This window comes from Buceros rhinoceros, unplaced genomic scaffold (assembly GCF_000710305.1).
Source record: "Buceros rhinoceros silvestris isolate BGI_N320 unplaced genomic scaffold, ASM71030v1 scaffold22362, whole genome shotgun sequence".
In the NCBI taxonomy this organism is placed as follows: Eukaryota; Metazoa; Chordata; class Aves; order Bucerotiformes; family Bucerotidae; genus Buceros; species Buceros rhinoceros.
Genome location: NW_010400968.1, coordinates 4,072 through 27,779, shown reverse-complemented (window position 1 = coordinate 27,779; position 23,708 = coordinate 4,072). Strand labels below are relative to the sequence as shown.

The window sequence follows — 23,708 nt, the reverse complement described above, 5'->3', positions numbered from 1 at the left end:
CCACGACCATCCCTCTTTTCTTACCCATTTACAGGAGTAAGTTCATATAAAGAGTCAGGTAACTCGCACTGTACCTCTTCTTTGGCGATACGCATGTTGTCAGTGACCTCCGAAAACACAGTGGGTTTTATGAACAGGCCTCTGTCTTCAATGGCAAGACCCCCACACTCCAGCTTAGCCCCTTCCTTCTTCCCACTTTCTATCAGCTCCAGGATTTTATCAAACTGGTTTTGGTCAATCTGTCAGACACAAAACGAAAAGAAGCAGAAAAGCAACACCTTTATTATCACAGTTCCAGTGACCAGAGCCATAGTGTGTGGCCCGGGGCACCGTGAGACCGGGAGAGCTCACATCTCATTCAGTGACAGGGCACTCAGACAACAACCGGGCTGAAAGACGGACATGAGCATAGCCCTGGGCCACAGAAACCAGAAGGTGAAGTTACATGCAATAGTTTAACCTGATCTAATAGTTTGCTGCCCCGTGGACAGGGTATCTGCAGTTTCCCTTCCTCCGCACCCTGGATGTGCACGTCCATGGCTCACCTCACCCCAACTCTGGGCCTTACTGACCTTCTCCATGCACTGATTTAGCCCAGGAGCACTGTGAGAACAGCTTGAGATGGGTTTTGCTGGGCTAGCAACCTCAGTCAGCTCAGCAAGGGATCTGACCAGCAAGAGAATCAGGGCAAGGAAGGGACAATCAAAGTACATAGACCAGGAAGCTGACTTTGTTGTCATGTGCGGTTTTGTCCCCAGCTCTTTGTCCCCAGCTGGAAGATCCCTACGAGCTCTGCCTCTGTCTCTTTCCATGCATGCTTTATGAAGAGCCTCAAAGATAAGCCCCATTAGTGAGTGACTTCAGAATAACTACTGCACCGAAGCCATACTTTCAAAATCATGGTTTCATTAGAGGTCAGTTGAGTTCTAGGACCCTGCAGTGACACCGCTGTGCAGCCCTGCACCAGGACTCCACAAGCACACTGGGTGATGAGCTGGGAAGGGGTGCAGAAGCCCACAGCACTTCTGATCATTTCTGCAGCAGGTACTGTCAGGCTGCAAACAGATGTGGCTATTTGCGTGGTGCATAATTAAGTGATAAAGCCCCTCATCACAGCGTGCTGCAGATGGTGAAAGACTTATGGAGATGTTTAAGAAAAGTAAAACTTACAAAAAACTTGACAAATTCATCAAGGTGATTAAATAAGAGATTTGACCTGCTGGATCAGGTGCCCTGGCAGCTGGGAGGTTATTCTGAGTGCCAGGTATCTCCAGATGCTTGTACTGGGTCAACATCCCTTCCCAGGCATCTGTTTTCAGCAGGGCCAGTTGGGACTGCTTACATGCAGTGTTCCAGGCTCGACTCCTCCAGATTACAGACAATATCCTGTCCATAGTTGATCCTGGCCACATACAATCCAAGTTTTCATGCTTTGCTTTTAGACAAATATCAAGACTTCAGGAGGGTGTCCTGGAGGTACTTGTGGTGCACAGCAAAAGCAGAGGTGTTCAGATCACACACCTTGTACTAACTGCTCATGTTCTCTCATGTGTTGAGATGCTACCCAGGAAAACACTTGATACGTGCTACTGCACGAGGAAATGCACGAGGAGTGCCTGTGTGTAGGATACAGCGTCACCCAGCAAGTTTGGCAGGTGTCATACAGATTGTCTCTTTCTTTGGTTGCTTAGTTGCCAAATGTAAATAGTTTGAAAATATCTGCAAGTGCTTTCCATCCTGGCATGTCTGTGATCCAGACCAATCCAGTTCATCCACTTCACATCACAGAAAACAAAACAAGAATATTTATACAGCTGTAACTTGTTGCAAGGCAAACTAGTTAGATGAAAAGACACCGGGGAAAGAAAACATTTGTAAAAATGACATGCAAGGGTGGAACTGTTTGTCATTGTAACTAGATCTTGCAGGGCTTGTTTAAATTCTGTCCCCTACTCCACTATTATTTACGGTTCCAGCACTGACTTCTATTAAAAACACATGATCTGGTAGAGCAAATTCTACTATTTGTCCATCCAATTCCAAAGAGAGGAAGGCTTCCACGGATCACTGCCATGCTGAAAATCTGAGAACCCCCAGATCTTATCTCACTTCATTTAAGCCAAGGCCATAAGGAGCAGTCTTTCTTATCCCAAACCCAGTGTTGTAATCCTACAGAATAACCCCCCAGCTGTGTCCAGCAGACTGCTGGACACAGACTCTCCCTACTTAAATGTTTTACTTTCCTTCTTTAATCCTAAAGTACACAAAATGTCTACACGCTAAGGAAAATATTCACTGTATTAAAAATCAAACAATAGGTTTGGAGCTAAATAACTGGCTCGCAAGTGCCATGAGGTAGCCTTAGTGTTTATTTTATTCCTGTAGACCAGGTCTTTATATTCCACAGATCCCAATATTTGGGGTTCTACAACAACACCACTAGCCTAGTCTTGTTCTAACCTAATCCCTGTCTAGTCCAGCAGCATGTTGGTCTCATCTGATGTAGTTTACTGGTTAACCAGTTTGCCATCTGTGCAGATTTACTTTATTAGTTCCTGTGATACAGCTCACAGGAATCCAACTTTATAAAATGCCCTTGGTCTGCATTTGAGGTTGGCACTTCACTCAAACAGTCTGGAGCATCCTTCAGGTTTCTTGTGGTGTTCTTGGAACTGCAGCCAGCCAAAACGGTCAGACATATGAGAGTTTTGGAGAAGTCTCGTCAGAAACATGTCTCATTTCTGTTTAAATATAATACTGGTTAAACCTGACCTAATTTTGATCAGAGTGGTGCAGTTTATACCAGCATAACTGCAGCTGATAGAGTCTTTTCCCCACAGCCATGCCAGCACACAGCAATCCACATCAGGGAACTGACCCAAGGAAAACCTTTCTTCCTCACTTCCAAAAAGGCTGGATTTGACCTGAATCAGCCAGCTCCCCAGTCTAGTTCATACATGCAGTGCAGTGTAGGAACTAACAGCTGCACACAGAACCACTGGTCCAGCACTAGCTTATGTCAGCTCTAAGTTCTTGTGGCACAGTGTTGTCTGTCACCCCATGCTGTCCTGCACCAGGTTGTCTCAGCAGTTACTTAAAATTGTAGAATCACAGAATCGTTTTAGGCAGACAAGCCTTTTAAGCAACTTGAGTCCCTCCGTTCCCCCAGCACTGCCAGGTCCCCACTGACCCCTGTCCCTCAGCAGCACCTCCACATGGCTGGGAAACCCCTCCAGGGATGGGGACTCCACCACTGCCCTGGGCAGAAGGAGAATGAAAACAAGTGAGGCCTGACAGGGAGAGATGAAGGAGAAGAGGAAGGCAGATTATTTTTCCTGGTGATTCTTCCCTAATCCACCAGTTTAAGGAAAAAAAACGTGAAAGCAGAGCAGGTTCCTTCGGGAACAGAGGAAAAATTTGCTCTGTAAGCCTCACATCTGAACAGTTACCTGTGGGCAAGTGTGAATCTTTGCTACTTTTGGAGGAATTTTAAGCCCTTATGACACTGCATCATTTCTCCTGCTCAAATTTCTATGCATTGCACCTTACAGCATAGGCTCCAGAGAGCGAGCAGCCAGAGCTGCAGAGGAAGTGGTTGTCCCTTTGTACCAGCTGCCACATGAAAGCTTTGGAGTTAACAGTTTCCTCCCACTCTCTCAACACCTTCCCACTCTTGGGCTTGCCAGCTGCATGCACAGAAGTTCAGGTGTGTGGAGGGGTGTGCTATCTCTCCTCACTACAAGTATCATCAGTAAGCCAGAATGGGGAAAGAGGACAGATAGGCCATATTTAAAATCTGACCAGATGCTGCTATTCCAACTTACTGTTACCCTTAATTAAAGCTCTGTATGCGAGGAGTCTCCCATACGCCACTGCAGCAACACCAGAGGATGCTGCTGTGCCATACTGCTCTGACAGCCTGGCAGTAGCTGAGAGCATGGAGGAACATGGAGTAAGCAGCCCAGTTCTACACGTTCTGCTCCCTGCAGAGTGTTTCACCATTTAAAACCTCACAGCTGCCCCCTGTGATTTCAGGGACACTGCCAGAGCAGCCAGGTGAACATGGTCCTCACAGGACTAACAATAAATGCTGCCCTCTTACTGCTACTGCTGGATAAGGTTGTGTAAAAAACCCCCCAAACCCAATTGAGAACCAAACCTTAAAAGCTGACAGCCCTTAACAGAAGGTGAAAGCAGACCTTGACATGGTTTGAGGATCAGCTCATCCCTGCTGAAGCAAGTTCCAGCTCGGGATTATTTTCCTAAGACTGCTGAGCAGTTTGCAATTTCTTTGTAGGCAAGTTACAGGGGTAGATGTAGCCCCAGCATGAACAGGGGATTTACATCATCTTATTCCCCATGCAAAATGGTATGCAGTGAGGTTTTACTGTGCATGAATCATTCATGAATGGGCCTAGATCCAGCTAAGGGTAGGCAGATGTCCTCACAGCCATCCCTTCTCTGAGGGATCCTACATAGCATCAAAGAAGAAAAAACTCACAGTGCAGCATTAAGAACAGGAGGCCTAGGCTACGGGTTTCTGGGATTCCCCTTTTACTTTTGGTTGCAAACAGTGGTCCTGCTAGAACATCTGACCCAAGGATCATCTTCCTTCAGAGCTCTCCACCACAGCTCAGATTGTTTCGGAAGGAAAAAAAAAAGAGGAAGGCTCTGGAAGCATTGACAAGGCTGGTCGTGACAGTAACTTGACGTGGTTCTTCCTCCTAATTCAGCTGAAACTTCTCCAAAAAAATCAGAAAGGGAGCAGATGAAGAGAGGGAAAGTGGGGACTCAGGAGTCCCTGGGCTCTTAACTACTTGTCATCACCACGGAGCCACAGCTGCACTCCTCTATGCATTTGCTGTATGTTGCTCCCTGCAACATGCTTCGTGTTACTGTACCAGGGAGACAGCCCCTTCCATAGAGCTGGATAAGAAGTGAATTAAATACATTTGTGTTTAAAAAAAATCACAACATAACATTTCAACAGTTGTGATTAATTGATATTTAAAATAGAGAGAAAAATGAAGCCATGATACATTACTCACCACTCAGCACTTCTGCTGGGACCATATTTGTAAGGATAATATTTACACAAGTAAAATTAAATACAAACACAACCAAAAGCCAAACAATAACTGTTCTCAGGCACACAGGTACCTGGGGCCCTTGTTCAGTTCTGGCATCAAAGGGGTCTCCAATGAGTCGCTTCTTGGCATACTCCACGCTGCGCTTGACAAACTCCGGATATATCTGCTCCTCCACAAACACTCGCGAGGCAGCCGTGCAGCACTGCCCTTGATTGAAGAACACGCCTTGATGGGCACATTCCACTGCCAAGTCCACTGCAACATGGCCCAGGAGGGGAAAGTGTTACCACATGGACAGTTTCAGCCTTCAGTGTTTCCGGGCTTGTTTCTTCCTTTCTCTTCTGAAAACCTCCTTAAAAAGTGCTGACAATGGCCCACACCCATTGAAGGCCTCCCAAGGCCTCTCACTGCCCCCAGATCACATCTCTATTATTTCCACCTCCCTTCCTGCCTTCTGTGTCAAGGTCTAGTTTGCCACAACTCCTGAAACTTTCTTTCACAAGGACTCAGGGAGGGCAGTAGCCAGTTTTTCTTGCTGTGGGAATTCAGAGGTGGATCCCTAGACACCGTGCATCGGTTCCTGACTAGTTTCAGTAGGGAGTGTTTTGGAAGCAGGGTGCCCTTCTATTGCTCAGACCAGCAATGCTGGTCCTTGCAATGCTCACAATTAGCAGATGGCACAAACACCTCTGTCTTCCAACCTCTGCTGTGCAGGACAGTGAAGAGTACCTTCCCCAAGCCAAACAGGATTTTCCAACCACTTTGGTGATCACAGGTTACACGTTATCTCCACTAATGCAACAAAGTCACAATGGACCATGAGAAATAAGTCCTGCAGACCCCCAGGATAGAGGCGAAGGCTGGATTAGATCAGGTCCTACGAGACTCTCCTGTCATGGGAGTGCCCACAGACTGGCTGCCTTTTAGAAAATTGCTTTCCCCACTGCTTGGCTCAGGCTCTGCAGCACTGCCAGCTAAAAAGAAAGCGCCACAAAAGCAGAAATGCACAAAGGCAGGATTTATTGCAACGGCAGTCATCCCAGGGAAGGAGGCAACATGGTAATGGTCTGTTCATTTGCCATGAGAATGGTCCCTGTGCTGGGCAAGAGCTCCAGCGAAGCAGAACTGCATCCTCCTCTTGGCCAGAGGTTTTGTCCAGCCTTTGGGGTGGATACAGTGGCAAACACCAGCCCTACCAGCTGCCAAAAACCAGCAAAGACACCCAAAAAGCACCACATTCATAGTCTCACATAGTCTCACAGCAGCCAGTACTTACAGTCTGCATCTGCACACACAATGCAGGGGTTTTTCCCTCCAAGCTCTAATGTCACCCTTTTGAGGTTACTTTTGGAAGCAGCTTCTTTAATCAGTTTTCCAACCTGTAGCATTGAGACAAAGAGGACATGAGCTGTTTCCTGCAAGTCTTAACTCAGTGGGTAACAAGGTAGAAGAGCCTGGTGGGTGGCTGAGGCAGTATGAGCCCCGGACAGCATTCTTAAACAGTTTGAGTTTCTTGCTGCTGTGATGTGTTGGGTCAAAACCAGCCCCAGAATTAACGTTTGGTTTAGGCAGATTTGGAAGGGCAGACTATGGGGAAGAGCTCCAGGAGTTGTATCCTGAGGTTATCTGTTTACCCAGAGCTGCAGAAGAAGGCATCTCCCACCCAGCACAAGCTAGTGAGCAACACCAGCAATCAGTGGGGCTCTAGGGTTTACGAGGTCTACTTCTAAAAATTGGGAGTTGAGCTTCTTAGAGTAGATCTTGCCAAGGCAATGGTGAGAACTGTTCCTATCTGTTACCACTCCTATACCAGAAAGCCATGCAGAGATTTTGACACTTAGAAGAAAACTACCCTTTTCTGACAGTTTAGGCTGAGCTGCTCCACAAGAGTAGCTAAGGCATGTTCCTTCCAAGGTGATACTCGAGGACATCAACAGACAAACTCCGGCTAGGCCTGCTCTGGCACTTTTTGCACAAGAACCTGCTCGGACCATCTGGTGGAATTTATCTGGCCACCCTCTCCTGAAAGGAGAACAAACTGATGCTTCATGCTGCAGACACACAGAGCTTCGCAAGAGGCATTACTACAAGCTAGCTGGACAAGGAGGAGTAAGTTAATAAGCTAAGGGAAAGGAAGAAATCTAGATGGGAAAATTCTTGTAGAGTTTAAGATCAATGCTTCCAGGCTGGCACTGAGCCCAAGCTGGGGCTTAAAAACTAAGTCAAAATGTATTTTGAATTAGCTTCTCTTCCTGGCTCAGAAACAGTAGCATTATGCTGCAAATACTGCAGGGATGCAGCTGAACTCACAGATGGGCGGAGGGGGAAGAAAACTCTTCTAAATTACACATGCATTAGCAAAGAATCTGTCTGCCTTGGTGTTTCCTGCACACCCATGGATTAGCATGACAAGCACAGCATCTACAGGAGATTTTTGCCTACAGGCTCCAGTGGCTGAGATTTAGATTTTCCTTGTGCCCCTCGTCTACCGGATACTCCTTTTTCATTACAAACCCAAACAGTCCTGTGTGGGCTGGATGAGTGTATAAACTCTACTGCTTTCACACAGCCAGCACCAAATCAGGGCTAAAAGCTTCTGATCTAGGATTGGGAGAGAAGAGTGTAACTAGGTAAACTAGATTAGACCAACTGTCACAAAAGTAAAAGCTCGTGGTGAACATTTCCTTTATGGTGTTTGCTCCCATGATCCCTACACAGAAACGGGGGCTTAACACCCTTCTCCTGCGGGAGGAGCGAAGCAGTTTGCGTGTACACAAAGCCACTAGATGGTACTGTTGTTAAATTCAGCAGCTTCCGAGTGTTCAGTGAGGTACCTTTATCGACGGAGAATATCATTCCAGGTGATCTGTCATCATTATACATTTAGATTATGCTCTGTAGTTATGAGGATAGGTATAAGGATGAATGAATTTGGCAAATGCTCAGCAAGAATAGTGTTGCTCAAGGAAATAAGAGAAGAAACTCTTTGCCTCAACTGCACCCATTGGTGTTAGCATTTCCATTCTTTGGAGGCTGCCCTGAAGCTGAAGAGTCAGGAGGTGAGTATATATATTGCAAGAAAGACCTAGAGCAGTGAGTGGAAAAAAGTTCACCTTTCTAAGCAGGTTTTTTGTTTGAGGCTTTTCAGCAGTGATTACTGGAGACAAGTATATTTGCATGTCACAGCTGTACTCGGTTCTGTGCACTGGACCCAGCCTTGCACTCCTCATGTTGGTACAGAAGAGGATGGCTATAGGTGTCTGACAGGTCTTGCTTCCACCCCTCTGCCAAGCAAGGCAGCCGTAGCTATTAACAGGAAAAAACTGAATAGAAGGTGCTTTACTGTGCAAGTCCCAGAAGCAGCTCAAATGTTAATCCTGTCCACGTCAGCAGAGGAAGCCTTGGGCATGGGGCCATGTTTTTATTGAAGTCCCCGTTCCTCAGAAGCAACTAAAGCTGAGGAAGAATTGTTCAGGGCTCTGACTGACATGTTTTCCAGTTGCACACGCTTGCAGGGCAGGACTGGCAGGTAAACTTGCCCAGAAGCTCCATCAGGTCAATGACATAAGTCATTGCCAGCCTCTCCTGCAGATTCAGAGCATCTACTACTTACAGTTCTTACAGAAATGTGGTGGTTTGGCAAAACCCAGCTTACAGAGATGTGGATCTGAATTAGGCAAATCCCAAACACTTCTGAGAAATCCTGCCACATGGAGTGTGATGGACAAATCACATTGTGTTGGCTATGCAGGAATCATTGACATTTCATTGGTCCAGTCTTATGAAGATGGCAGTTTCAGGAGAGAATGCAACGAGGAACAGTGGGTCTTTTATGAGAAATCCATCACCTACCTTTGTTGATCCAGTGAAAGCGATTTTATCAATGCTGTGATGGGTAGAAATAGCAGCTCCAGCTGTAGGGCCATAGCCTGGCACAATGTTCACCACACCTGGAGGGAAACCCACCTAAAACAGAAGTTAAATACAGTTCTATATAGAGAGATTTTGAGCTCTACAGAGCTGCTCTGCAGTTCAGCTCTCAGGAGCTTTAATTATTGCATTATATTCTTTGTAAGTTACAGACAAGGAGCCCATACCAGATACATCCCTGTTTTCCAGACTTTCCAGTAACACGGCTGCGTGCTACCAGCTGGAGCAGACGTGGGTGAAAGTAACAGCCAGGCTTAGGAAATGCCAAGTTTCAGTAAGAATTCTTGGAGAAGTCCCAGTTTCAAGACAAAAGAGAGGGAGTCTTGGGGCCAAACTTGGCCTCCAGCTACTGCTGTGCAGCTGGAGCCAAGGGGTAACTGAATGAAAGTTTGTTATGAACAAAGGTTGACATTTGTGGTTCTTCAGGGGCCAGAGGGATTAAGAAGTCAGTAAAACCTCACTTGATGATGGGGCTAATAAAACAGGAACACAGGAGCAGATGGTAACAGACTTATACCAGTTTCCACCACATTTACAACCTAGATTAGCCAACTAGTAATTTTGCCAAAAGAGACAAATGGCAAAACTTTAGGTGAAATTCTAGTGCGAGGAGAAGTGTGGGACTTACTGGTTTGTTTTTACTTCCTGAAACCAGAGTTTTAAGGATAATGTTCTTCTAGATTAGCCTTCCTCTGCTCCTGATGGCACAAGGTTGTTTTCCCTGCAATCTCTAACAATGGAATTGCAGGATATTAAACAACCACTTCATTTCTTGTGGTTTTTTAATACAAAAATCTCATTAAATACAGTTGCTCCTTCCTAACGTAGGAAAAATGGAAGTAATTGCTCATGTACTATCTCTCAAAAAACTATCTTTGTAAGACTTTTTTTGCGTGTATTTTGTTTTCATATATTGGAAGAGCAGTCATATTTCTTCTGTGGATGTGACAATGATCAAAGTGAGTTTCACAGAGCTGGCATCTTGGCTAATGAGTTTGAGAAAATACTGCATGTCAAACTGTGCAAGTAATGGTGTTTGGAGTCAGCAGCAAAGCCACAAGGAAGCAAAAAACTGGTTCAGGTCACCCCAAGCCAAGAAGTTTTTTCTGTTTTTCAGCAAAAAAAGAAAGCCAAAATATTTTGCTTGGCTCAAAATTAATTGAATTGAACTAAAGACGTAGTTTTACTTGTGCGTTAACATCATTTGCATCCTTTTAAAGATTTAAAAAAAAAGAAGTTTAACTTATTCTTCTGAAGAACTGCTAAGAATTTAGTTAATTTTGGGTGGAGAAAGAAGCCATCTTCAAATAAAATTATTCTGCTCTAATTACACTTCTGCCTTGAAGGACAACTGTGAGAAACAGGCAGCTTAGAATTTCAGCTCAAAAAATTGATTTCAGCAGAACTGAATGATTTTGGAGGATGCTGTGCCTGTACCCTATGCTTACTTGTTTTGTGTAATCTTAAGATAATTAACTGCAGAAGATACTAAACTGGGAGTATTTTTGTACTGCCTTTCCTGATGGAGGAGCCCTAAGTGTCAATTATTAATGTATCCTTCTGTTTTCTTCCAGGCTATAAACAGACATAATCATTATCATTAGACTGAGCGTAACAAACAGACTTTCCCAGCTGAGAGGCAAAAGCCTATCTACAACCCTTTTAGTTTTCCCTCACAATTAGTCACGTACGTAGATGGAGGAAGCTGACTGCTCCTGGAAGGTTCTGTGCACCTCCCACCACCTCTGTATGATTAACAGATCTGAAGGCACATGAGATCCTACTTGACAAGCCCTAAACCAAATGAAATCCCAACCTATCATCTTCCCTTTAACTCAACAGCGAGTTGGCTTTAAACGCCAGACAGAGCTAAATTGTTCTACGAACCGCAGAAACGAAGAAGAATTGTTTCCCATGGCACTCTGTCTTGGTTGAATTATCCCACTTAAAAATGGTACAAACACAACACTGCTGTCTAATCACACCCTTTTTTGTCCCACTGTCTAATAAAACTGAGCTATAGTCTTTCCCTCATTTGAGAGGGGGAAGAGAGGGCAGAAGAATAAAAGCACCATTTTTTCCTCTCTGCAGCTTCCTGAGAAAGAACTAAAACCTACAGGTTTTGTGATCTTTGCTTCCTCCCAGCCAGCCACTGCCAACCATGAAGGCCTTTGAAAGAAAATATTGAAGATAGAGGTTGTTCTCACTTTCCTCTGTGAGGCTTTAACGTCTCTAAAATCTAGAAGTCTACAGAGCCAATTCGAAATACAGTCTTACTTAGGACCTTAAAAGAACAGTATCCTAGACAGGATGGTCAGATTTCCTTACCTCCTTGATCAGTGAGCCAATGTACAGCGATGTGAGAGGAGTTTGTTCCGCTGGCTTAATAACCAAAGTGTTTCCACAGCACAGTGCTGGTGCCATCTTCCAAACCAGCATTAGCAACGGGAAGTTCCACTGCAAGAACATAAGGCTGGTTAGATCAGCCCACCACAGTCACCTACTCGCTTCCACGCAGTATCCCCCCCACCTTCACACAGCACAGGGAAGAAGAAGCAACTGGGAGGACAGTCACGAAGAGAAGCACCTGCTTACAACACTGTGTTTGCCTGGACTATAGAGTGTAACTTCCTTGATGGCCCCTGAGATCCCAGATATTGCTGGCAGTCCTCAAGCTAATCCTGTATGTTGGACAAACTTCTGCATGACACAACCTCATTCTTTAGAGGAGTTTGATCACACTTTGTATAGGATTTGGGCTGTTTACAGCAATAGTATTGGAGGCAGCATCCTGGTGCATCATTTTGTACAGTGTCCTTATGTGGGGGAATTACAGGGTGCAACTGCTCATTGAAAAACATCATTTGTGTTGGGCATTGGCTGAGTAGTTCAGAGTTACACAATATCATTCAATCCCAGGTTTATAACTAGGAAACTGCAGTGGGTTGTTCTGTCATGGAAATCCGGGGAGGTCTTATACTCCCTTCAAATTGTAAATTCCAATTAGTTTTCTTATTTGGAATTAGGAACCAGTCCACATCAGTTTCCTCTGTTTTAATCTCTTTCATGGTCATGTGTATTTGTAGATCTTGGAACCTAAGCAAGAAGTGGAAAATCTGGCTCACTGAATCTCAGAAAGGTCATTTGGCAGCAGAAAGGATTTCTTCATTAAAAATAATTAATGCTGCTTTGGGGATGATGGAAGCAGGCCAACAGTAAGGGGACTTCTTGTCAAGGCTCAAGCCAAGGGCCTACAGCTATCAACAAAGAAGCCAAATATGTTAGGAATACACAAATTCAGACAAATAAATTAGCAGTGTAGCTTTTAAGAGATGAGTTCTGTTCTAATCCAGCAGCCCGAAGACAAAGCAGAGTTTTCTCTAATGTGCTATTCTTCAACTTGCTTATCCGTCTTTCCCAGACCTGTTTCATTTCAGTGATCTCCTCCAATGGCCACATCCCATGATTTGCCCATTTGTCTTTTTCTCCCAAGCCTTCCTGAAGGCCTGACTTTGTAGCTTGAGCCATCCACCTCTACACTCATGGTTATACATCCAGAGCATGACACAACTTCATTAGGAGCTTTCCATTGCAGAACGGTTGGTGGACATAACAGTAAAGGACTCCAGGGCCAACTCTTGGCGTCACTTTGGGATAAAGCTCAGCCACATGCTGTACCTTCTAAGAACACCGGTCTAAATATAGTCAAGCCACAAGAAAAAGGGAGGACTGCTAACTGGTCTAGGAAGATGTATGTAGAATAGTGACAGAATCTCTTTAAATTAAATAGGAATATAGAGACCCACAATCTGCTGGTGTTAGAGATCAAACTGCAAAACAAACTGAAGGGGATTTTTTCTAAGTAAACTGAAGACGGATGTGGTTTTGTGGACCCCAATCATCATTTTTACAAACACAGTGTGAACTTGAGTCAAATGTGGTTCTGTGCTTTATACTGTATTTACCGCTGATATAGGGTCATCCTGAAATATTAGTCATACTATGTCCCCTTCAAGTGGCCCTCCAAACCATCCTACATGCAGGATTTTAAAGGGGCAGTTTCCAAAGCATTGCTGAGTGCCAAAGGTGGCTGAAATGTGATCAGGAAATACCTTTTAACTGGTGATCAGTGTGAGGAACCCGAGGTTTTGATCTTAAGTTACAAATTCTACTTGCCCACAATTGGTCACATTGCTTATTCAGCCAGAAAAGCTGTGCAGAAGTCATCAAGCCAAACGTCTGGTCACTAGTCCTGACCATCTCCCACTTGCCTCAGCCTGACACTGCTCAATAGATCACACTGTCTTATCACTGGGGATATAAGCTCAGTCCTGCTCAAGGAAAAAGCAAAATTTCCACAGATATTTTTGGGAACTGGTCCAGACCTGGTATTCCCAGGGTCCAGCAAATCCAATACCCTACATGGATTTCTTTCCATCTTTCCTGTAACCTTACTCCAAAGGTTAAAAACTTCCATAGACTTTTATTGATCCAAGTTTCCAAACAGAGAATCTTGGCACGCCACCATTTGCCTCGTGGCCTGTAGGACACCACGTTCAAAGCATTTTACAGCCACACAGGAACAAACTATATCTCCCACGTAGCTGTAATTCTTCCTGTTGTCTGTTTAAACAGCATAAGCAACACACACTAGAACTGGATGTATTCCAAGAACTAGCCACACTGTCCCCTCTGCAGAGAATGAGATCTCAAGGAAAAGAAAACTATTCAGTGAGATTTAATCACAGAAAGTTCAGAGAACAGCTGGGGGCATTAAGAATGATATGATTTGAAACTCAAAACTATGCATCAGCTCTAGGCAGCAAAATGCTAGCACATGTAATGCCAAGATGGTGTTCCCAGCAGTGCAAGAGTCAGAGAGCTCTGACTGGTCTCTGGGGACTGGTGTCAGCCGTAGAGGGGAACAGAGGATCTGCTTAGGAGACCCACCCTTCCACTGTGGAGGGCTTTGTGTTGCCAAGAGCAATTGGCATGGGGGAAAAAGAAGAAAGTACATCAGGCATCTGCGATGGGAGTTCCCTGCAGAACAGCTGTGCTTAACTAAGAAGCAAATGGCTGCACTGTAAGATGGGGAGTGCACGTGTACTTCCTCCAGCTCTACGGGAGATGCAAGGCACCACCACTGCTACTTACAGGGGTTATGGCTCCACAGACACCCATCGGCTCATGCCTGGTAAAACAGACAAAGTTTTCATCTGCAAGACAAAAGAGTAGAAGACAAACCAGTCAAAATCCTTGCTTCTGCGGAAAGAGCTCAAGACACTGCACACTGGCAGGTTGGGGACAGAACTAAAACCGTATTAGACAAAGAACCCTGTATCTGTTCATCTTAACTCACACCTCTGGGACACCTCAAGCAGATGAAGGTCTGTTTGAGAACAGGTCTTGTGTTAACTCAAAAGCCAAACCCTGCTCATCATCACAGCAGAACCTTTTAAAAGCAGCAGTTCCACTCCTCCTGCAAACTCCCTGTGAGAGGCTAAGGGGAGGATAACTCCCTGCCACACTGAGAAGCAAGCACATATTGCATTCGGATTGTGTCTCACTGAAAGAAGCAAAGCACTTGTCTCCCTGAGGGGAAGAGTTTTTAAACCCATTTACACTGAATATGATTCTGGCAGAAACAGGAATTGCAATTCTGGTAAGAAATCACAAAAAGATGAAACTCTGACTTAGGCAATACCATTCATTTTAAAATACTGCTACTACTCTTTCAAAGAGAAATCAGGAAGGATATTTTCCTTACAAATTCATTCTTGCTGAAAAACTAGTTTCACTAGGAAGATCTGACAGAAAACAGGAGCATTTCTAATTACAGGGTTTGGAAATGATCTTAAATCAGGACAAAGCAGTGTCCAGGCAAGCAAAGCTTCATGTTACTGTGAACAAGTGTGACAGCTCTCAGTCTATATGACTAGCATTGTTCCCTTTGCTGCCTGCACAGAGTGAACTAGTTCAGCTCCTCAGAGCCCTTGCTCTGGTAATTTTTGTCTGCAGTGCCAGTCATTCACACAGCCTCAGGGATCACCCACATGCAGGGACAAACATAGGTGTATAGTGTATTTGAAAACACACCGTATTGCTCATTGTGCAATGTGGACATTTTGAAAAACCTCATTCAAGTGTCAGAAAACTTGACAGGGTCCCCTCAAGAGCTCAGTGCATCAGCCTCTGAGGAGTCAACATCTCAGCCCTTCTTAACTTTAATAAAAGTTAAGTAAAAGCACTACATGATCCCTTTACAGATCTGAGAGCCAGCACTATCAGGGATGCAGTAACAGTGGTGAAGTGGGAGACACTGGTGGGTTCCACATCAACCATCTGCCACATCCCTGTGGCATCTAGGTCAGCACAAGCTCTGCTGCCCTCATACAATTCTCCCCAGAATCCTCTGTCCTTACACTCTCTGGCCTCTTAATTCATTTCAGTGATACCTAGTGAATAAAGTCCCCTATAATGTGTGGAATTTTTTCTTTAAGTAAGAATTAGTCTGATTTCAAAACTCAAAAGGTTCCTCTGTTAAAAAAGCGACACAAGAACCCATCCAGAGATGAATCTATCCAGGCATTCACATTGTTCTGCCATTAGTTTAAATCTTGAAACACATCTACTTAAAATGCATCCTGAGAGAGAAAGGAAATGCAGGCTATTTTTTGCAGGCTCTCAGAAACTGGCCGTTCCATGCACCCAGCAGCCCTCCCTCCCTTGAGTCCGACCCCATCCCAGCTCTGAAACTGGGTCTGAAGGAACTTACCCACTGGGATAGTTCTGCCCTGAATTTTATCAGCCCATCCAGCGTAATATCGGAGTGTTTTTATACAGCCTTCCAGGTCAATGAAATAAGCCTGCAGAAAAGGTTTTCCTGTGTCCATTGTTTCCAGAGTCTGCAAAACCAAATTGCACTCATGGTCAGACAAGTCAATGCTTTTTCTCAAAAAAGCTTTTAGAGAAACTCCTCAATTTTATTTTGTCTTGTGCTGCAGACGTGGGGTTTCATTCCCTCCCCTTATATTTAAGGGATGAACCTGTTAACACAAATAAATAGAAGGGAGACAAGACCCAACAACCCTGATGCCTACAGAAGTTGCTTTGTTCAGTGATGGCGATGAAAGCACCTCTTCTGAAAGCCCCCAGAAGGTGGCTGTGGGTGGGATACAGGGCTGTGGTCTGAGGCACTGGTCAGAAATGATGTGAGTGTCATGACTTCACCGCAACTGACCCTCCAACACAGATGTTCTGGATTCCAGATGGTGTCACTGAAATCAGTCAGTTCCTTTTATTTGGAAATCTATTTTCATAGCCCTAAAACCAACCTATGAAAAGCCTCTTTTGTCCACAGGATGATAGAAAACACATTTTTTACAGAGTTCTGGTAAAGCAACTTTTGAGCTCAGATCTGTGCTGAGACTAAGGCAAGGGAGAAGTTGCTTCACTAAAGCTGCACTGATGCAGAGCAGCTCTGAGGAAGTCCAGTCTCAGCCCGTGTCCCTCTCACTGTTCTGGACACGAGCTCAGTGAATGCTTTGTTCTGTACTCCGGGCATCAAACGGGATATTGGTGCAAATGGCCAGCACATCCATAAAGGAAGTACTATCCCTTGGTAGATTGAAACTTCTTTGTTTACATATGAAGTCATACCCTGTCATCTTCCACGGACATTAGGGTCCAAACAGCACTCGAACAGACATTCCCCTTGGAATGACTAGGATTGTTATCTACTCCAAACGTCTGCTAAAACAACTGATTTTTATAAGTCATTGCTTACCATGCAGCCAAGGCAGCTACGGCTGCTTTTCTGCAGTGAAAATAACAACAGCAAACAAGCCCTCCTAGAGCAGAAGGGCAGCAGAAAGCTTGAAATGAGCATCCTGGTTAGGGAAAAAGGAGGGTCCTCTGAAGATACAGCAAAAGGTGGGCAGAAAATAAGCAGGGTGTACTAACACACACACACACTTTCCTCCCCCCTCCCTCCTCTGTCCAGAACTGTCTGGAGACCTGGGTTTTTTGGTTTTGTACTGCTGAAACTGTAGGCTTCATGTGGTTAAGAGACACTATGTTGGAGAAAGAGACCCAGCTCAAACAAGTACAGGCTCCTAAGCACATCCCTTGTCTGTTAAGTCCTACTGACCTCAGTTGGCTCAGGATGATAAACACATCCAACAGCACCAATTGTCATCAATGCCATTCCCTGAAGATAAGCAGAGCCAAAGCACAACACTGAATTGAGTGCTCAAGTCCAAGGTCTTAGCTGTGGACTGACAGCAGCTCTAAGCTGAGAGATGCTGGGATTGGTGGGCACAATTTGGAATGTAGTTTTTGCATGACACTGGACAAGAGCAAGATTCTCTTTCCAGCTTCTCATTTTAAGGGAAGCAATTTGCAAAGAAGTCAAACTGGCCTTGCAGGACTGAGTCAGTTGTAGTGTTTTGGATTGGTTGGTTTGTTTCGGGCTTGTTCGTTGGTTGTTTTGGGTTTTGGGGTTTTTTTTGTTTGTTTGTGTGGGTTTTAAGAACAGAACTGGGAGACAGCCACAAACATTGATGATTGTTAAACTAGGAAAGAATGTTTATGTAAAATTTAGTTATTAGCATCTCTAATAATTTCAATAACTAGCCAAAGTTTTGGAGAAGTCAGCTATACAGAAGAACTAACAGCCTTCTTCTAAGACCCCTAAAATCATCCTGCAGAATGAGGAAGATAAGCCATGACTCCTGCATGGACTCTTCTGCCCTTCATGCAGAGAGAAAAAAGAAAACCATCAAGTAGATACAGATGCAGCAAAATCAGAGGATTGGAGCTGAGTTATCAGCCAACTGCTGCTGGTTTATCACTGCTCACCGATCACAGAACTTACTGCCAAGATGACTCTGTCTCGCTCGAGAAGATCAGCTAGCTTGTGCAGGAGTCGTCCTCTGCTGAGGGCATCCATCTGTCTCCATGGAGAACCTCTCTGGAATGCTGCCTTTGCTGCTTCCACGGCGTTATCCACATCAGGCTAGATGTGGATACAAGAAAACCTCAGGTTATAAGGAAGGAGCTGGACAACGGCACAGAAACTTCACCAGGCTGATGCCTAGATGATGCTGTAGTGGCTACACCACATTGTCTGACAAAACCACTTCCATTTTACTCCTGGATTTGGACCCAAGCCTGCAATAATTTTGGGGTTTGGCCTGGGCTCATAAACAACCTTGGGGTCAGAGTACCTACAGGGCCTTTCAAGGGTAATTTTATGCAACTGGCTTGTTTATACAACAATCCAGAATCATGTTCCTGCCAAAGGAAGGAGGAGGAGGACCAAACCTGGGGGAGGATGAACAAACAAGATCCCAATTCTGTTCCCATTATGGCTTCCCTAAGCATGACAGGCCATTGGCCTGCATGAATCATCCTCTGAACAAGTGTGGGAAGTGGGAAGGAAAGTCCCTCATGAGAGAGATCACGATTTCTTCCAGGGGAACAGTCACAGCTCAGATCCCACCATTCAGTCCCACTGGAACCCATGCCAGTAACAGTTAACACACTAAAAAGGCTCCCTTAGATCCTGGATTACTCTTCCAGAACACTTCTACAAGATGGGAAGAGTTTTGGTGTTCACTGCTATGACAAAGGCATTTCACTTACGCAGACTTAGTGCTGCTCTCCCTTCATCTCCCAACTGCTTCACCAGGCTCTGGACCAAACCTAACCCTGTTTAACCAAGTTACTGCTCAGGTGGGCAGCTAATTCCCTCTTTCCCCACACCATCACCTCCAGAGATGCTTCATGCTCTGGCCAGAGAATACCCTAGACTCCTTCTTTCTACCCACATATGTTGATTTTTTAAAAAACCAAAGCTAAGAGCAGCTTTCTGACTCAATGAAGTCAACGGGGACACTGCCACCAATGTCCAAGAGGCCAAGGCTGTACCCCAAGCACACATAAAGCATCCCTCGCCCTGGCTCTGGACAGAATCCTGCTCTAAATAATGTCCAGCAAAGCCTGTGCCTTGTTTCAGCTGATGGCGAACTTGCACCTCTCTGCAATATATGGCTTGAGAGAGTGGGAAAGGAGGAGGGTTTCAGGCCTTCATTGTTCCTTCAGCAGTTGCTCTCATTTACTTCTTATCTCAAGTCTTGTCTGGATACAATTACAAAGTGAACTTCTGCAGGGATCCAACAAGGTCTGGCCATTCTCCCCTCATGGGGAAATGTGTGCTGCTCAGCCAAGAAAAATATTATGGTGGAAACATGTTGCCTTCTAACAACAAAAGTTCGTAGAGAAAATAGCAAGTCCTCACCCATTGAAATGGCACCTTAGGCTAAACTTGGCTTCTTTTCTTTACAAAAAGATTACCCAGCTTTAAAACTGTCTGACCTATACCGCCAGGAAAAGACCCCCACCTTTTGGGAATGGCACTTTCCCAATGGAGAAACCATTGGAGGAAACTTGTGCTGTTACAAGGGGTTAAGAATGGCTCTGGTCAGGCAACGGTGCTGGAAAGGCAGAGGGACCAAGCAGGGGCTGTGTGAGGCCAGCGTGTCCTGCCTGCAGCCCATCTTCCACAGGCAGAACAGGCCTTCAGAATGGTTTGTTTCAGCTGAGCTGAGCTGGATTCAAACTGGCACATCACAAAAGCCATAAGGCACCACACCACCAGCTTGTGTAGTCCCCATCTTGCCTGCTGGGATGAAGACTCGAGCTGAAAGAAGGCAATATTTTATGTGACAAAGACGACAAAGAAACACAAGAAGTGTGTCAGGTTTGAACAAGTCTTCCCTTAGCAGCAATTATTTAGCTTCTGTGACCAGGCTGGGAGCAGCGACATGCAAAGCATTGGGTCTGCAGCGGCAAATGCCAAAGCACAGCATGTCCTTGGTACTGAGGGTCTTCCCACTGCCCTGGCACTCACAGGAACAGGGATGGGATGGCTGTATGAGTAGAGGTCTTCAGTGCATGCCCAGATCTTCCCCATTCTCTAAACATGGGAGCACCTGAGCCCTGCTGCAGGTCCTGCAAACACCAGTTTTCTATCTCATCTCTTTTCTCAGACATGCTGGGTACTATCACACAAATAGAAAGGCTTTTCTCAAAACACCCTCAGGGGAAGCACCACCAAATGAGATCTCGTGAGCCTGCACAGCCTCAATAGGCCTGAGAGATCAGCAAAAAGAAGGAAAAATTCTTCAGGAAGGCTGAAATGCCATTCTTAATCCATCCTGTTATGACTAGGCATTAGGGGAGTCCAAATGGCATGTTCATTGCAGGCATGTTGCAATAGGTAGGCACAATGCGTGACAAGAGACTTGTAACTGTCAAGGTGCCAGGGACACCCTGCGATATATAAAACCACAACGAGGAGGAGGAGGTCCATGTGTTCTGGTGGTCAGTTCTGATCTACACAGATTTACTGAGTATTACATAAAAAGCTCCACTAAGAGAAATATTAAGACTGTAAAGCCAAGCATTGCAGCATTGGGAAATGCCTCAAACCCTCATACCCACCTTGGATGTTTGCACTATGATACAAGCCCCAGTTACACAACCACATACCATCTTCCCCTGAACAAACTCACACCATTCTTTGTTCTAAGCTACCTCCTCCACCTTCCTCCTCCACCTCAAGTCCTCCTCATCTCTGCTCCACTTCTATCCTGCCCATTTTTCCTCTCTCCTGCATCAGCAGCAGGCTGCAGAGCACAGCACAGACCACCACCCTGCTGACTCTGAGCGGAGAAAACACCTACAGAAAAGCCTTGCCCTGCTTCAGCCTGGCCAGTAAGGAGACATTGCAGGGATGGAACACACCCACTGGAGACCATCATTCTTCAATTCATGACTAACTTCCTCAAAAAGCCTCCACTGTGCATAGCTTTGGAAAGGCACTTTCCTGACACAGGGACAAGCACACCACAGGTTCTCAATTCAAAGAGAAATTCAATTCAAAACCCTGACCAGCTTTCCTGCAAACAGGAAACATTGCATTGCTCTAACTTTTGAACCCAAGTTCAAAACAGCTACAAGCAGCATCTTAACAGCCCAAAGTGTCCAAAACCATTATTGAGAGCATTGCAAGTCTGCTGAGGGAATAATAGTCTTGCAGCCTCTTACCTCAGCCTGCCACTGCAGTCTGAGGGGGTGAGGATGACTGAACTAAACCCTCTCACAACCCTTCAAAGATCCCCACGGGAGAGCAAACTGCTTAGAAATGATCATGACAGAAGCTCCAGTGTCAAGACTGCTTGACAGTCACAGCTGTGGACCTGCTGCCCACATGTTGTGCGGCCAGATGAGCTGGGCACCTCTTGGAGGAAGGACAAGCAGCTAGCAAGCTGCTAGAAGAAACAAGCCTGTCTTCAAGTGTTATCAACAGCACCAGCGAGGTGGCAATGGTGCAAGTGGTTTTGCTTTCATATGGTGACACCAGGACAGGGTGGAAGTTGTAGGGCTGCGCTATTCCCTGGGGGCAGAAGTCTAATGAAGGAAGTAATTCCTTCTCTGTTATCAACCCAGCAAACACTTGCACACTAAGCCATTAGCTGAAGCAAAAAGCCTCCAAGCATCCGGTGGATGCATTTAGCATTTTATTTTCAGTGTTTTTTTATTTTTTTTCCACACAAGACTTTGCTTTATCCCCCAACTATCCCATCAAGGGCAATTCTGCTTCAAATTCTGTAACTAAAGAACAAACAACAAAACCTTTGCTCCTAGCCTCGTAAAGCATTGGCCAAGTTTCAGCACCAGACTAAACTGTCATCACTGAGATATCGGCTGCCAAATTCCCACCCCTCACGTGCAGCTAAGCAAAACACATTCTGCACGGCCAGGGAGGGGCAGGTTTCTGTTCAGGGCTGGGGAAGTCCTGATCCCAGCCCACTCTGAAGGCAGAGCCAACCCTGGCACAGCATAGCTGAAACCAGAGCCAGTACCAGGAACTGCCACCCCTGCAGTGGTACTGAACAGCACAAGCAAGTATGGTGGCACGTGAGGACAAGACACTGGAAAGCACCACTGAACACAACTCACCACCTCCAACAGACCGGAGGTGTTTTCTGTAGCACCTCCGACAGACTGGAGTTACAGACCTGGGAGGGGATGTTCAACCAGGGCAAAGAAAGTTTCAGTTTGCCAGAGGACAGTGGGATGTGGTCAAGTGTCACCAGCCAAACAGCTAGTCTGGGATGTTTCTCACCATAACTCTGTTTTTTAACTAATCCAGACCCAGGTCTAACCCCACTCAGTCCCTCACAAAAACCTACTGAGAGCAAAAAAAATAAAAAAAAAACCAAAAACACACCACTGGAAGACGAGGCTTTCAGTACCCATGGGGCAGACAGATAACTGACATTCTTGCCTGCGACTACTCTATAACCAAGGAGTCAGCCAGCTACGCTGAGTATCCACGGGCAAAGGGCTCCAATGCCTGGCTCCAAGGAAAGGTTTACAGTGACTCTCCTGCAAGTCAGAAGCTGAACATTACCCTTGAATTCAGGCAGGGACGAGTCTCAAGGAGGCAAGCTGCAAAAACCAGCCTTTTAGTTCTGCCTAACAACTTTCTTTAATCAAGTCATTAAGAAGCAGACTTGAAATACTCATGTAATGGTCTGTAACTGCTTGAGGAGACACTTTACTCAGGGAACAATAACAGTGTCATGGATTCTGCCTAGCAAAATACAGTTGCATCAGCATTAGCTTCGTGTTTACATGCCACTGCTATTACACACAGTTGTGTCCTACCCAGTTAGAATAAAAATTACACAATGTTTGGTTCTGTCTCAGTCTGTAATTGCCCATGGGTGCACAGATCCCCTAACGGCAACAGGTCGCAGAGGCTGCTTTAGTGCCATGCTAAAGGACCGGCCACCTTACACTATTGACAAGCTGCTTGGAGACTTGTATTGCCAAGCAGGTTTGCTCCCGCCTCCAGAAGGGTCAGGTTCTATTCTCTGCACAGTGTAGTACCAGAAAACATGTTGCCTCTGCTCCCTCCTACTAGGAAAGGATCCCCAGGGCAGCTCTATGGCTGGAAACCAGGCCTTAGGCCTCACAAGTGTTGAGCACACTTAGATACTGAGAAAAACATGCCACAGTACAGGCAGAAATGGCCACACTGCCCATCACTTACTGCCCACAGCAACCAGAGCCCTGGTAGAGCAGAGAAGCTGTGAGTCACCTTCCCATGACAGACCGCAAAAAGCCAGCTCTCGGGCCAGCTCTTTCCCATAGGTCAGGCCAGTTGGCCCATACATGATGAGCTGTTTTGGACAAAAAATGTCACATCTGATTCTTCATCACCTCAAACTGTTTAGTAACAGTTATGTCCCAGGGTAATCTGCAGCACACCAGGGCCAGGGATTTCTAAAGTACTTGAGAGATACCGGTTTGGTTTTACCTGAGAGTTTCCACGTTTGTGCAGGAGACCAGAACCCGTGACAGCAGCTGAAAAAGCAGCACCACATCTCTAGCAGAAAGTGGGCAGAGTCTGCATGAGTGAGCTCAAATTCCTCCAAGCACTCAGGTTATTTGTTGATCGTGTTTAAAACAGGGTGAGTTTATATGCAGGCACTCGTGGATAAACACTCTCAGCACGAGGCCCAGGTTCTGTCAGTGATGTGGATCACCTCCGCTGCTATTTCCTCAGACCGGCTGCTTCCTTGCTGTCTACAGCGCCAGAACGATGCTGAATTT

At 45.5% G+C, this 23,708-nt stretch overlaps 1 protein-coding gene across 1 annotated transcript in view; it reads right to left on the bottom strand.

Moving 5' to 3' along the window:
- The window catches only part of ALDH1A3 (aldehyde dehydrogenase 1 family, member A3), a 29,432-nt gene that overhangs the window by 5,249 nt on the left and 475 nt on the right, over positions 1-23,708 (bottom strand). Inside the window, exons 2-9 of the mRNA XM_010132126.1 lie at positions 17,896-18,036; positions 15,796-15,925; positions 14,175-14,236; positions 11,349-11,477; positions 8,943-9,056; positions 6,367-6,469; positions 5,161-5,345; positions 75-239 (exon numbers count right to left, since the gene is read on the bottom strand). Of these exons, the coding sequence (XP_010130428.1) occupies positions 75-239; positions 5,161-5,345; positions 6,367-6,469; positions 8,943-9,056; positions 11,349-11,477; positions 14,175-14,236; positions 15,796-15,925; positions 17,896-17,970 (963 nt within the window). The 5' untranslated portion in view covers positions 17,971-18,036. The remainder of the gene's footprint in view (positions 1-74; positions 240-5,160; positions 5,346-6,366; positions 6,470-8,942; positions 9,057-11,348; positions 11,478-14,174; positions 14,237-15,795; positions 15,926-17,895; positions 18,037-23,708) is intronic.